Source organism: Eschrichtius robustus, chromosome 9, assembly GCF_028021215.1.
Source record: "Eschrichtius robustus isolate mEscRob2 chromosome 9, mEscRob2.pri, whole genome shotgun sequence".
Classification (NCBI taxonomy): domain Eukaryota; kingdom Metazoa; phylum Chordata; class Mammalia; order Artiodactyla; family Eschrichtiidae; genus Eschrichtius; species Eschrichtius robustus.
The window spans coordinates 72711365-72725188 of record NC_090832.1 but is presented as its reverse complement, the minus strand read 5'-3'; the positions used below and the strand labels follow the sequence as shown (position 1 = coordinate 72725188).

Here is a 13824-nt window from a genome sequence, read left to right as displayed (position 1 = left end):
AACATTGGAATGCATGTATCCTTTCGAACCATGGTTTTCTCTGGATATATGCCCAGGAGTGGGATTAGTGGATCATATGGTGATTCTATTTTTGGTTCCATACTGTTCTCCATAGTGGCTGCACTAATTTACATTCCCACCAACAGTGTAGGAGGGTTCCCTTTTCTCCACACCCTCTCCAGTATGTATTGTTTGTAGACTTTTTGATGATGGCCATTCTGCCTGGTGTGAGGGGTGGAGGGGAGGGGAAAAGGCATGGGATAGTTGCTCTCGTCCTCCCCTATAGTGGAAAACATGGAGAAACAGATCATACCAGGGAAAACCGTGCAGCTTTCAGCTTTCAGCTCTGTTTCATTCCATTCATTAGAGATCAGGCTAAGGGAAAGTCATTTTATTATGACACATCCTATTTGGAATTCCTCTGGGCAATTTGCTCTACCCTCTTACTATAATGTTCTCCAAGTAGCTCAGTCTCTAGACAGGACAGAAGTAGCTGTTCGGCTCTATTAGAACCCCCTGTGGAAGGCTTTCTTGGCTTCCTTAATGAACTGGGCTCCTTGGAGCCTCACTCACTCTATGTAAACCTCTCTTCTGACTTCCTTCCAAGAAAGGGTGCTTTGGGGAAGACCAGAGGCTGTGCATTCCTCCTTTTACTGCAATACTCATGTCCGTGAAACTTGGCATATAAATAAAACTTCAAGAGAGTTTGGTTATTCCTGGGATGAGATGGAGATCTCTAATATTCTCTGAAGGGGGCTCAGGGTGAGAAAGTGCCCTGGGATTGGGCCATGTGACAGAGGATGAGGTGGAGGAGAATTAATGGAAATAATCTGAGGAAGCAGAATTTCCTTTGGAGAAGAATGTGAATAAGCAAAGCTGCTTAAAGCATATTGTGATGAGAAACGTGGATACCACATTATCAAGAAAACATCTGAAAATGCCATTGGATCATGGGGATTTTCAAATTCTAACCAAAGCTCTCCTCATTCCCACTCTGTTCCCTCGTGACTTTGCTGAGGGCTGAGACCCTCCCGGGTCCCACGTTACTGTTGCTTTTTGATCCGCTCCCTGGGTCACTAGAAGGATGGGGACAAGGGACTAGGCTGGGTCAAAGGCACCCTCCTCCGTCCCTGCCCACTCTGGGATAGGGGACTGGAGGACTTATAGCGATCCAGCCACCACTGGCGGTGTGAAAGCTGTCCTCATGAGAACCCCTTCCTAGTAAACAGATTTGAAAACGAATCAACACGACTAGATTAAATTCTCAACTGAGGATTTTATAATTCTGGTGGGTCATTGTAGAATTTGCTTTTGCTATGCAGGCAGTTGATGAAGTGTAGGGTATTGAGCTGTTGTTTGTCTGCACAATGATGCTTCGCAGTCTGTGCCCCCATAACTGAGATGCTACTGTTACATGTTGCACTTGTGCACATGCGTTGTTTTGGTACTTGTCCTTATGTCTTGTTTAGGCCTCATTTCCATTAGATTGTAAGGCAAAATCTACAATTCCTCTTTCTTTGGCACTCTTAACCCCGGGAAAGATAAATTAGTTTTGCATCCAGAGTGCTGAATAAATGTTGTTGAATAGAAGTTGTTAACCTCTAGGCTACAGTATATGTAGAATGAAAGTATGAATTATGTGAAGTAAATTACTAATCTGATTTCTTCATGTTAGAGTGCTATATACTTATAATTTAGTTAGAATAATGCTTTGTATTTAAACACACTTAGTGTATAAGTTCTGTTCACGTTTTTTTTTTTTTTAATTGCTAAGTATCCTCATTGTATTGCCACATAGGTAAACTTCTTAGAATAGATCAGAAAATGTAAAATAATTCAACTCTGGGGGCTTCCCTGGTGGTGCAGTGGTTGAGAGTCTGCCTGCCAATGCAGGGGACACGGGTTCGAGCCCTGGTCTGGGAGGATCCCACATGCCGCAGAGCAGCTGGGCCCGTGAGCCACAATTACTGAGCCTGCGCGTCTGGAGCCTGTGCTCCGCAACAAGAGAGGCCGCGATAGTGAGAGGCCCGCGCACCACGATGAAGAGTGGCCCCCGCTTGCCACAACTAGAGAAAGCCCTCGCACAGAAACGAAGACCCAACACACCCATAAATAAATAAATAATTTAAAAAAATAATAATAATAATTCAACTCTGTTGCCTCTCCCAGACTTAAGACCCCATTAGGAATGTACCAGGTTCTGGTAGACAGCCTGGGCTCATCCCCATCCGAGAGACATACGCTAGTGACTATTACCCATGATAGGATCAAGGAGAGACCCATGTAGAGAAGCACAGACAAAAATGTCATGGGGTTCACAGGAGGGAGCAAGTACATCAGTTGGGGAGATTAGGCTTTGTGAAGGAGATGGTGTAAGGAATGGGCTTTGAAGGATAGATAGACTTTCATTAGCTCCAGCCTGGGGACAGTTGTTCCAGCTGGTGAAGGTACGGGCCCCTGAAAAGGTGTGGGTATTAGGAAGCTGTGCCTAAGAGTTCAGATAAGTACAGGGATACAATGTCCCCTAGTCCGCTTGGAAACATGAGTTTTAAAGTAGGGGTAAACTGGGAGAAAATGATCATATGAACAATAGTAGCCTGCAAATGTGGGCTACCTTTTTCTCAGATGCCAGACGTTGTACAAGTTCTTTGTACACGGAATCTCTTCTAACCTGAAAAAGGTCAGGTCTGTTTTCGTTGAAGGGTTTTTCATAAAAGAGCAATATTATCAGAGCTATGATAAAGCAGATTTGTACAGAGATGAGGCACAGGGAAAGGCCGAAGGCAGGAAGAGCTCTCAGGAGGCCATTTGTATGTTCTCTGCAAGATGTAATGAAGAGCTGAGTTATGCCAGCAGGAGCATGTGTGAAAATACAAAATTGGGTTGGTTTGAATCAGAAGTCATTTTAAACTTCATATTGCAGTTTCTGCTAAAAATTGGATTTTCTAACTCAGAACACTTCAGTGGAATCTTGAGGACCTAGACAGCCCATTTTCTGTCTCAGATTCCTCCAGTGGGATGTGGAAACCAAGAGTCTGGAGGGCTGACATCTCTTAGTGGTACCTGAGACAGAAATCCGGAGGCACAGACTCTTCCCCCATCCCTACATCTTTCCTGTCCCCTGGTGACTGATGGGTCAAGATTGTCTCAGAAGATTGTCGACGTCTTTTCTCATTTCATGTATCAAAAAGCAAAGGTTCCTCAATTATTTAAGTTTTGTGCTGCTATGAAATACTAATCCCAGTATTAACTGTCTTGCAGATTCCATTGTGATTGGATTTTGGGTTGGTCTCGCGGTCTTTGTGATTTTCATGTTTTTTGTGCTGACTCTGCTGACCAAGACAGGAGCCCCACACCAAGAGTAAGTTTGGGCTGTTACTAAATGTCTGTTAAACTCCACAGGGACCAGAAGAAACAGAAATGAGATCTGGGGCTGGGGTTGCTTCCAGTGGGTGGAAAGATGGGCCTGGTTATGGATGTGCTGTCTGGACCCAGTGCCTGTTGCATGGGACCTGCCTTCCTCCTGGTACTTTGCCTCTTGCCTCTGGGGCTCATTTTCAAGTGAACCCTTGTGCACCTGGGTTTCTTGGTCCTTTCCAGTAGTCTAACTGCTGATCCAGCCTCAATTTTTATTTTGAAAGGATTATTAATTGGGATGTATTTTCTCCTCATTCCCAAAAGAATTTAGATGACTCGCCAGACTGAAAACAGTGAAAAAAGACAATAGCAAAAATAGGATGAAAACTAGCTTAGAAAACGTTTTGAGGAGCAGAGAAATAGTTGTTACTGGATACACGACTGAATTAATTATTAATAGTCACTGAATTCAGCATTAAGTTTCCTTGAAACGAAATAAAACGGAAACATTAAGGATTATATAATTTTCATGGCGTGGTAAAGAACATCCATGTTGGGCTTTGAATTTATGGAGGAAATGATTACATGGATGCTTAAAGAGCGCTGAGTAACGTCACAATGTATTTGGTCAGTTATGGTTTGCAAAACACTCAGAAATGTTTGAGAGGATTTTCTTTTATCCCAACTCTTGCAAAAAAGGGAAAAATAATAACTTATGTTGGATACCTTATCAGTCAATCCCAGCAGGCGACAGATAGCACACTCAAATTAGATAATTAGAAGAGCTTTTTTTTTTTAATTTATTTTTTTATTGAAGTATAGTTGATTTACAATGTTGTGTTAATTTCTGCTGTACAGCAAAGTGACTCAGCTATACACATATATCCATTTTTTTAATATTCTTTTCCATAATGGTTTATCCCAGGATATTGAATATAGTTCCCTGTGCTATACAGTGGACCTTGTTGTTTATCCAATCTATATGTAATAGTTTGCATCTACTAACCCAAAACTCTCAGCCCATCCCTCCCTGACTCTTGGCAACCACAAGTCGGATCTCTATGTCTGTGAGTCAGTTTCTGTTCTGTAGATAGGTTTATTTGTGTCATACTTTAGATTCCACATATAAATGATATCATATGGTATTTGTCTTTCTTTTTCTGACTTACTTCACTTAGTATGATAATCTTCAGGTCCATCCATGTTGTTGCAAATGGCATTATTTCATTCTTTTGTATGGCCGAGTAGTATTCCATTGTATATATGTACCACATCTTCTTTATCCATTCGTCTGTCGATGGACATTTAGGTTGTTTCCATGTCTTGGCTATTGTGAACAGTGTTGCTATGAACATAGGGGTGCATGTATCTTTTTGAATTAGAGTTTTGCCTGGATATATAGAAGAGCTTTTAATAAAGGGACTAGTCACAAGTTGTGGCCTGGGAAGAGGGTGGCCCCCAGGATAGTGCAGGATGCCAGGGCTCAGAACACTGAGGAACAGATGCACTAGATCTGAAGGGGGTCCTGATTGGCAACCAGGAGTCCTGCAGAGAGGCTGGCTGAGAGGAGCAGTGACCCAGGTCGAGGGACACAGTTAGTCCAGTGTGACCTCTCAGGGAGGGAGCCTCCAGTAAATATCCAGACCTTTCTTCCCCTCTCCTACCCCTTTCTTACCATTGCTCCCCACTGGTGAAGCCCCTACCACAACCAGCGGCCAGAGCCTCCATCAAAGGTCAGTTTCCTGGGGCATAGAGCAGGATGGGGATGGGTAGAGAGTGACCTGAGAGAGTAAGTGGAAGAAACGGAGCACAAATCCTCACATTTCCATTGGTATCTCCCTTCATCCTCACAGCCTGGCAGCGGCTTTCTCATCGTTGTGTCTCATCACACAGTCTGCGGTGTCTGCTGTTCAGTCTTCAGCCTGCACTTGAACTATACCAACTAGTTATAGGTAGAGGGAACAGTTCAGCCCATCACGCACCTATTTTCAGACATTAAGGTCTGGAAAAAAATGTGAACACATGTTAAGTGAAAAGAAAAGATCATTTTATTGAAGCCTATGGAGATGCATGGTTGAGAATCTCTATAATGGCCACTAAAAAGCCACTAAAAAAATATGAACTTTCCCTTTTCTATCTCCTTGTTCTCATAAACATCTGAACATGCCTCTGCCTCATTTTATTGGTCCAGCAAATTTAAAAATATGGTGTGGATTACAGCAGTAGTAAGAGAAGCCAAGGACAAACTCAGATTAGGGTACATCTTGTAGAGTGGCCAGGGAATAGTAACCCCCTTTATCTTCCTTCTCCTCAGAGGGACAGATGGATTTTTGCAGGGTTATTGAGATCTATTTGTTTGATGCAGGATGCAGGTGATTTTACAGATGGGAACACCCTAGCCCAAAAGGGAACATGACTTCCTGTAATGATTAATTTTATTTGTCAATTTGTCTAGGCCATGGCACCCAGGTATTTAGTCAAACATTATTCTAGATGTTTCTGTGAAGGTTTTTTTTTAGATGAGATACCATTTCTGAATGAAACTGATCATCCTCCGTAATGTGGGTGGGCCTCATCCAATCACTGGAAGGTGCTCCTAGAAACAGATGGACCTCCCTTGAGCAAAAAGGAATTCTGGCAGAGGCCTGCCTTCAAACTCTTCCCTGGGTCTCCAGCCTGCCAGCCTACCCTACAGATTTTGGACTTGCCAGCCTCTACCATCACATGACCCAATTCCTTAAAATAAATCTGTCCCCCTCCCCTACCCCGGATGGATGGATGGATGGATAGATAGATAGATAGATATAGAAATACATACACACACAAACACCCTGTCAGTTCTGTTTCTTTGGATAACACTGACTAATACATTTCCTTAACATTTCACATTGACCCTGGGTAGCTGAGACTTGAATTTCCAGTCTTCCAATAGGCAGTTCATCCTTCTAGTAGATGGTTTCTCTCTTGATGGCGATTCTGAGTCATCTCAAAGAACAGGGGTCATTGTAACTCTACATGCTTTTAATGAGGTTAAGGAGAAAGTCTAACCTTTTTTTAATTTTTAGTACAGTAATGGATCAGCCCTCAGGACCACATTTTAAATGCTTTCTTGAGTCTGAGGCAGTGTAAGACATGGCATTTGGCTGTAGTATATCATAAGCAAACTGAAAGAAACAGACATGTGGAAAAATCCCTAAATGGAGCAATTAAAAAGGATTTTAGATCTTAGTAAACTTGACATTTATTTGGCAGGAATTTTTTCTAAAATAGACATTATTTTTTCCATTCAGCCAACTTTAATATAAAACAATCAATTTTAAGTGTGCCTGTGATAATTAGGCATGGAGGAAAGAATGATAAATCATAGAGACTAATAATAAAAGCAGTTTTTTAACATTTGCCACATGCCAGGGTCTGCTGATCATTTTATATGTATAATCTCACCAAGTCCTCACAAAAAGCTGAAGTAAATCCTATAAGTGTTCAACTTATAAAGTTTCCCACTTTACAGATGAGAAAAATGAGGCTGAATCACTCATATGACGATTCACAGGTTAAAAAAACAAAACAAAATAAACAAAACCTTTGGAGCCAGGCCTCAAACTAAAGTCTCTTTGACTCTAAAGCTCCTGTTATTAACACTACATTAAATTATCTCATGTCAGTAAGTTTAAATCTCCTTCTTCTATTACAACAAAGATATTAGCAAGCAATCAGATTTGTTTTCTTTTATCACATATTGGATCAAGCATGGGCTCTGGAGTCAAACATTTCCAGATGTACTGGAACAGTTTACTAGATTCTTAACCTCTCTCTGCTTGAGATTCCTCATTTGTAAAACTAAAATAGTATCTGCTTCCTAGGAGTACTGTAAAGGTTAAGTGAGCTGATGCCTGTGGAGCTGCTGGTACACGCTGGGCTCACAGCGGGCGGCTCTCAGTGAAGGCCAGTCCGCCCCTGCGTGGGGCTGGTGGAATCCTGGGGAGAGCTGAGGGGTGCAGGTAAGGAGCAGGAGGGAGGAGAGGACACCCGTCCTCCCGTGAGAAGGCCAGGCCCTAAGCATTCACGTTGGAGCTACACATGCCAAAGTGTGGCTTCCTTCTACCCTACCTTCACCTTGGGTGTGTCTCTCAGTGAAAGAGTAAGATGATTTTAGGAAGGAGACTAAGTAGAGAATCTTGGTGATGGCTCGGAAGGATGTCAGAATCCTGACTGCTTTATATAACAGGCTCTCTGGGCAGTTGGTCGCAAAGAACTTCCTCAAGTAGGATATCAGGCAGTAAGTATCTTTTTGGACTATGACTCCGACATTCTGGTTAAGATCCCCAATCAGGTCTGCAAGCTCAAAATGGACTAGTGTTGAATCTACCACTCAGTTCTCTCTCTTCCTCCGTGGAGGCGTCCCGGGCAGGCTGAGCGTCTCCCTAGGAGCTCATCCGTCATTGCTGACACATGGGAAGAGTACAAGCATTCCCTTGAAGGGAGTAAGATACAAGGATGACAGATAGGCTTCTTCCCTGAAGTTTCCAACTTGGGATCATATTAGCATAAGAACTTCAATTCTAGAGTCACTGCCTACTCATTGGCTTCTGTTCAGGAGAGGATGTGTCATAATCAGACTATGAGACAATAACAAACAGCTCCCCAAATCTCAGTAAAACACAACATGGGTTTACATTGTGTTCAAGCTACACGTCTTCTGAGGGTCGGCAAGGGGTGGACAGAAGCTTCTCCACTGTAGCTGCAGCATCTCCAAGGCTCAGCCTCCTGGGTTCCTGGGACAGGGAAGGGGGCATGAAGAGATCTCACACCTGCCCTTCTGTTCTTCTGCCAGGAAGTGGCACACACCCCTTCCTCTCACAGATCATTGGCCAGAACTAGCCACACCCACCTGACCGCCAGGCTGGGCAGGGTAATCTGTGTGCCCAGGAGGAGAGAAGAACCAGATATGCGTGAGCATTAGTAAAGCAGACCAAGGAGGGAGAAAGACTCTTATAAAGCTGCCATCGACTTTCTTAAAAGCTTCTAGGTCCAAGAAGCCGCTTTAATGGGGATTATTTTTCTCATGGAATATCTGCTGTTGTGTGTGGGGGAAAAAAACCCCTCTTACCTGGATCCTTTAAAGACAATGAAGATAAAAGAACCATTTTTCCTGTGCTTTTTCCGCTAAGGAGCTATTTACTCTCTTTACTGTCTTGTTAAAGTATTATAACCCCATTATCATAAATCTGCCAGAGAGAAAGAGTACGGGAAACGCATGGACCACATTTTTATGTTGAATATTTTGGACTTTTTTTTTAAAAAAGCGATCAAACCCCAGACATCATACACCTCAAATACCCTCCTTTTGTAGCCTTTGCTAAGTGCACATTGTCCAGGTGGGGATGGTCTTCTTTTAGGGGTGAGGACAGGATTGCTCATGACCTTGTAAAAATGGAACTTACATTTTACCTTGAGTTGCAATTTACCTGAATATGACCCTCACCAAAGGAGGGGTACAACGCACCTAAAAGCTAATAGCGAGAGAATGTCTGTGCACAAGGTCTTTGATAATGACCAAGATCACAGAAACCAGCTAAGTGCAGATGTAGTGCAGCGTGGTTCCCAAGGAAGACCCGCCATTCTGAAAGGTCTCCATATATCAACAGGTAAAAAATCCAACTGCTTTATGTATCTGATTCAAGTTATACACCTTTGTTCAGGAGTCACTTTTTAATTCCCCATCAGTTACAAGGTGTTTCCTGAGTGCACAGCTATGGGTGTACTGAGGGTCATCCTAAGGTAGTAGAATCTTTCTTGCCTCAGAGAGACTGAAATCTCCCTGGCAAGTTGGAACTACCAACGAAAGCAACCAAAAGACACTTTCACACACACACAAGGGTTTGGTTGGTGCCTCTGTTAGGGCTTGTTACATGAGATAAGGCTCTCAGCACAGGCTATGGCTCCTGTGAAGTGGTTATTGTTATTTGCTCACTGGTGGTTCATCACAGAGTTTAGCAGGTTTTTGTTTGGCTTACGCATCTCTAAAAGTCCACTGAAAGTGACTGCTGGAAACACTAGGTTCCCACAGGCTGGACTGCCCACCACTTTTCATGACTGGGGCGAACCTGAGGATAGTCAGGCATGCTAAGACTCAGTACAGCAGCAGGCACTCCATTTGTAAAAACTCATCATAAATCTGGAAAATTCCTAAGGGAATAACCCAGAATCTTACGGGTGTTTTCCCTCTGCCAGCGAAGGTGGGAGAAGTCTGCCCTCCTGACCTGACTTCTCGTAGGGTCACAGAGGAAGGAGCACATCCCTAAACACTGGAGGTGGCTGTGCCTTTCACAGGAATCAGGGCTCTGAACCACCTGCAGATACAGCCGTCCGGTGCGTTGATTGAGGGTCGAATGATGGCAAGGCCCTTTGAGAGATGCAAAGATGAATAGCATACAGCACAGCAGTATATGGGAGAGAAAAGATCATACCAAATAGCTCTGACATGAGACAGGAAGGGCTGCATCCTGTAAGGCGAGGTCAGTAAAATCGAAAGGAGCACAGAGGGGGGCAGATTCCTTCCTGTTGGGAGATCAGAGAGTCTCCATGGAGGCAGGGACATTTGAGTTGGACAGAAAAGGACGTATTTGATTCTGACAGAGAAGGGGTAGGAGGAACAGCACAAGCAAAGGCTCAGAGGGGGACAGTCAGGTCCCATATGGCCGGACGGTAGGGCTGGCGAGGGGGCTGGGGGGAGCGGACACTGGAAAGGCCACGTGATGTGCGAGAGGATGGTCTGAAAGATCAGGCAGAAGAGTTTGGGGAATCAATGAAAGTTTTGTGAGCCGGGAAGTGCCATGGAAGCAAGTGACATGCACTGCAAATGCCAGAGGACTGGATGGGTGCTCACGATGGAGGATCTCTGTTCCGGTACAGAGAATCCCACAGGTTCAGACAATACATGACACAACCCAGGGTGAGAAGAAGAAAAGACCAAGAATCGGAACAGTCTGAACAGTCTTTTTACTCTGGCCGGTGGAGTTTGGGGATGTCGCGATCAATAGGTTAGGTCCAAATTGCATTTCTTATAACAAGCTGAAAATGAGGAATAGAGATTCTTAAATAAGTAAAACAAGTGATTTTACGGGTCTATCAAAATAAACAGTTGTCATTTTTAAAAAGTTAGGGTGACACGGGAGAACTTCTTGCAAACACGCTAGCTAGATCTCAGTTTCATGATGACAAAATATAGAATAGGTAGGAATGTGACAAAAATAATGAAAGGCACTAAAATTCATGGTGATTCTGAATTTTCTAATTGTCTTCGTATGTTCAGGCTCCTATAAATACCATAGATGTTTACTAGATGGCTTGTAAGTAACAGAAATTTATTTCTCACAGTTCTGGAGGCTGAGAAGTCCAAGGTTGAGGTGCTGGCGGGTTCAGTGTCTAGTGAGGACTTGTTTCCTGGTTCACAGATGATGGACTTTTCACTGTGTCCTCCTATGGAGGAAGGAGCGAGGGATCTCACTGGGGCCTCACTTGGAGGGTTAGGTTTCAACATGGGAATTTTGGAGGAACACAAACATTCAGTCTATAGTACAAATATTCTTCAGTATCCTTTCTTTTCTTTATGATACTTATAACATGATATTAGTTGATAGCTAAGTCAACATCTCAAAGTTTCTCATTCTTTCAGTGTTCCAGTTATTGAAGTTTATGGCTTCTGGTTTTAATTATCATTTTAATCAAGGTGGTATTTAAGATGTTAGCCCTTGTAATTTTTAATTTTCACAGGTGTAACCAAGGCTGTGGAGGAACAAGTTGATTTTAAACTGTTTTAACTGCTCTAATAGGTGCCAGTGAGCATTATTTTTCCATATGCCAACTGAGTTTCAGAGGATGGGAAGCTTACAACTAGCCTCCTTCTCTCTGTCATGGCACCCAGGTTATCTACCAGGACATGTTTTATAAGGTTGGAAAGACAGCCTTAACAATATGGCACATGTTTCCTGAAAACTGAATTAAGGCAACATCCAGCAGCAAAATACCCCCTGCCTAATTAGTGAGCATTCTTTGCTATTCCAACATTAAGTGTACAAGAACATTTTTAGGTGTGACTCATGAGGGCTAGTCTGCTTTAAAGACTGGGTAACCGCCGGGTGGGGAGGAAGTTCACTGGGCTTTCTTGAAGACATTCTTACCAGTAAATGGTGGAAAGTCTCCCCTGTGGAACCTGAGTCTCCTGCAGCCTCCAAAGTGGGCCAGTTATAGAAGGTGCAAGATGCCCTTGCAGTAGCTCTGTGGTCTGTGAGCTCCAACAATGCAAGGCAGGAGGCGCCATAGAAGACTCTAGGACAGAGCTTGGGGATGTGGGGAGCACTGCAGGGTACAGTCAGAGGCAGTGCTTCCCTTGGCCAAAAAACAGGTGCAGGGCAGTCCTAGATGTGGCTAGTTTGCTGAATCTCTTGTATCTCTGGAGCTGGAGTCACACTCAGGATCTCTAGTAACAGGCCATCTCTCTATTAAGGCTCACCAGTCCTTCTTTTCAACCTTACCTGGGTATGCCCTCAAATTGATTGCCAACCCTGGGTATGCCCTTGAATTGATTTCCCCAACTGTAGGAGAGGCCTCCTGCTAAGGCAAGAGTTGCTTTAGTTTCACGATCTCTTCATGATTGATGCATTCATTCATTTAACAAAAATTTAATGAGCACCTACTCTATGCCTAGTACCGTGCTGGGTACTGAGGACATAGACAAGAAACACACAATACCTGCCGCAAGAGCTGATCGTCTTAAGGAGGGTGCCAGACAAGTAAAGAAATGGGCTTAATACAGAGTGAGAAGGCAGATGGAGAGAAGCACCCAGTCCTCTGGGAGAACATCCCAACTCAGACTGGAGGAGTCAGGGAAGAAGGTGACACCTAAAATGATTCGTGAAGGGCCAAGAGGAATTAGGCAGATGGGTTCCAGTTTCAGTAATGGCAGAGTAGCATGTTTCAGTGTAACCTTGCAGATAACAATTTAAAATCTGTACAAAGGACTTCCCTGGTGACACAGTGGTTAAGAATCCACCTGCCAATGCAGGGGACATGGGTTCAATCCCTGGTCTGGGAAGATCCCACATGCCACGGAGCAACTTAGCCTGTGCACCACAACTACTGAGCCTGCGCTCTAGAGCCCGCAAGCCACAACTACTGAGTCTGCATGCCTAGAGCCCGTGCTCTGCAACAAGAGAAGCCACCGCAATGAGAAGCCCGCACACCACAATGAAGAGTAGCCCCTGCTCACCACAACTAGAGAAAGCCCGAGCACAGCAACGAAGACCCAATGCAAGCAAAAGTAAAATAAATAAAAAATAAATAAATAAAATAAAATCTGGACAAAATATAATGAATTACTATTGGAAGGCTTTGGAGAGTGAACGTTAGCAGACAAAAACAGAAGGGAGAAGGGCTTTTGGCCCTTGAAGGAAGGAAACTTTAATAGTTTATGTCTATGGTAATATGGCTTTTAACCTGAAGTCTGCCAACCCACAAACCTGGTATATCTCTTCATTTTTAAGGTCTTCCTTAATTTCCCTTTGCAACATTGAAATTTTCAGTGGACGGGTCTTACACATCCTTTGTTAAATTTATTCTTGTTGTCATTTTTCAAAAGTTAGGATGACACAGGAGAACTTCTTGCAAACACACTAGCTAGATCTCAGTTTCATGATGACAAAATATAGAATAGGTAGGAATGTGACAAAAATAATGAAAGGCACTAAAATTCTTGGTGATTCTGAATTTTCTAACTGTCTTCGTATGTTCAGGCTCCTATAAATACCATAGATATTTACTAGATGGCTTGTAAGTAACAGAAATTTATTTCTCACAGTTCTGGAGGCTGAGAAGTCCAAGGTTGAGGTGCTGGCGGGTTCAGTGTCTGGGTAACCACTGGGTGGGGAGGAACACTGTTGTGAATGGAATTTTTTTTTTTCATTTTCTTATCCTTCATTACCTGTGTGTAGAAATACAATGATTTTTGTATAAGGTCAATTGAAAAGAAAGTTCTTCTTGTTTTTTTGTTTTGTTTTTTTAAACAACAGTGCTGGAACAACAAGATAAACATATGGGAAAAAATGAACCTTGACCCCTATCTCAACATAGATCATAAACCCAAAGTAGAAGCTCCTAGAACAGCTCTGTCCAATCGAACTTTCTATGATGACAGAAATGTTCTCTGTGCTGCTAATTAGGTGGCCACTGGCCACATGTGGCCATTGAGCACTTGAAATGTGGGTAATATGACTGAGAAACCAAATTTTAAATTTTAGTTAGTTTAAATTTAAATAAATAGCCATCTGTGGTTCACGGCTATTGTATTGGTTCTAGAAGAAAGCAAAGGGTTTGTGATTTGGGGGTCAACAGTTATTTCTTAGAGAGGATATAAAAAACACTAACATAGAAGGTAAGAGTTAATAATTTGAAGTTAACTGAAATGTA

General features: G+C 43.1%; 1 protein-coding gene across 2 annotated transcripts in view; it reads left to right on the top strand.

Moving 5' to 3' along the window:
• MRAP2 (melanocortin 2 receptor accessory protein 2) overlaps positions 1–13824 on the top strand; it is an 86444-nt gene that overhangs the window by 67970 nt on the left and 4650 nt on the right. For both annotated transcript variants that reach the window (XM_068551533.1, XM_068551534.1), the window contains exon 3: positions 3262–3361. In XM_068551533.1, the coding sequence (XP_068407634.1) occupies positions 3262–3361 (100 nt within the window). The remainder of the gene's footprint in view (positions 1–3261; positions 3362–13824) is intronic.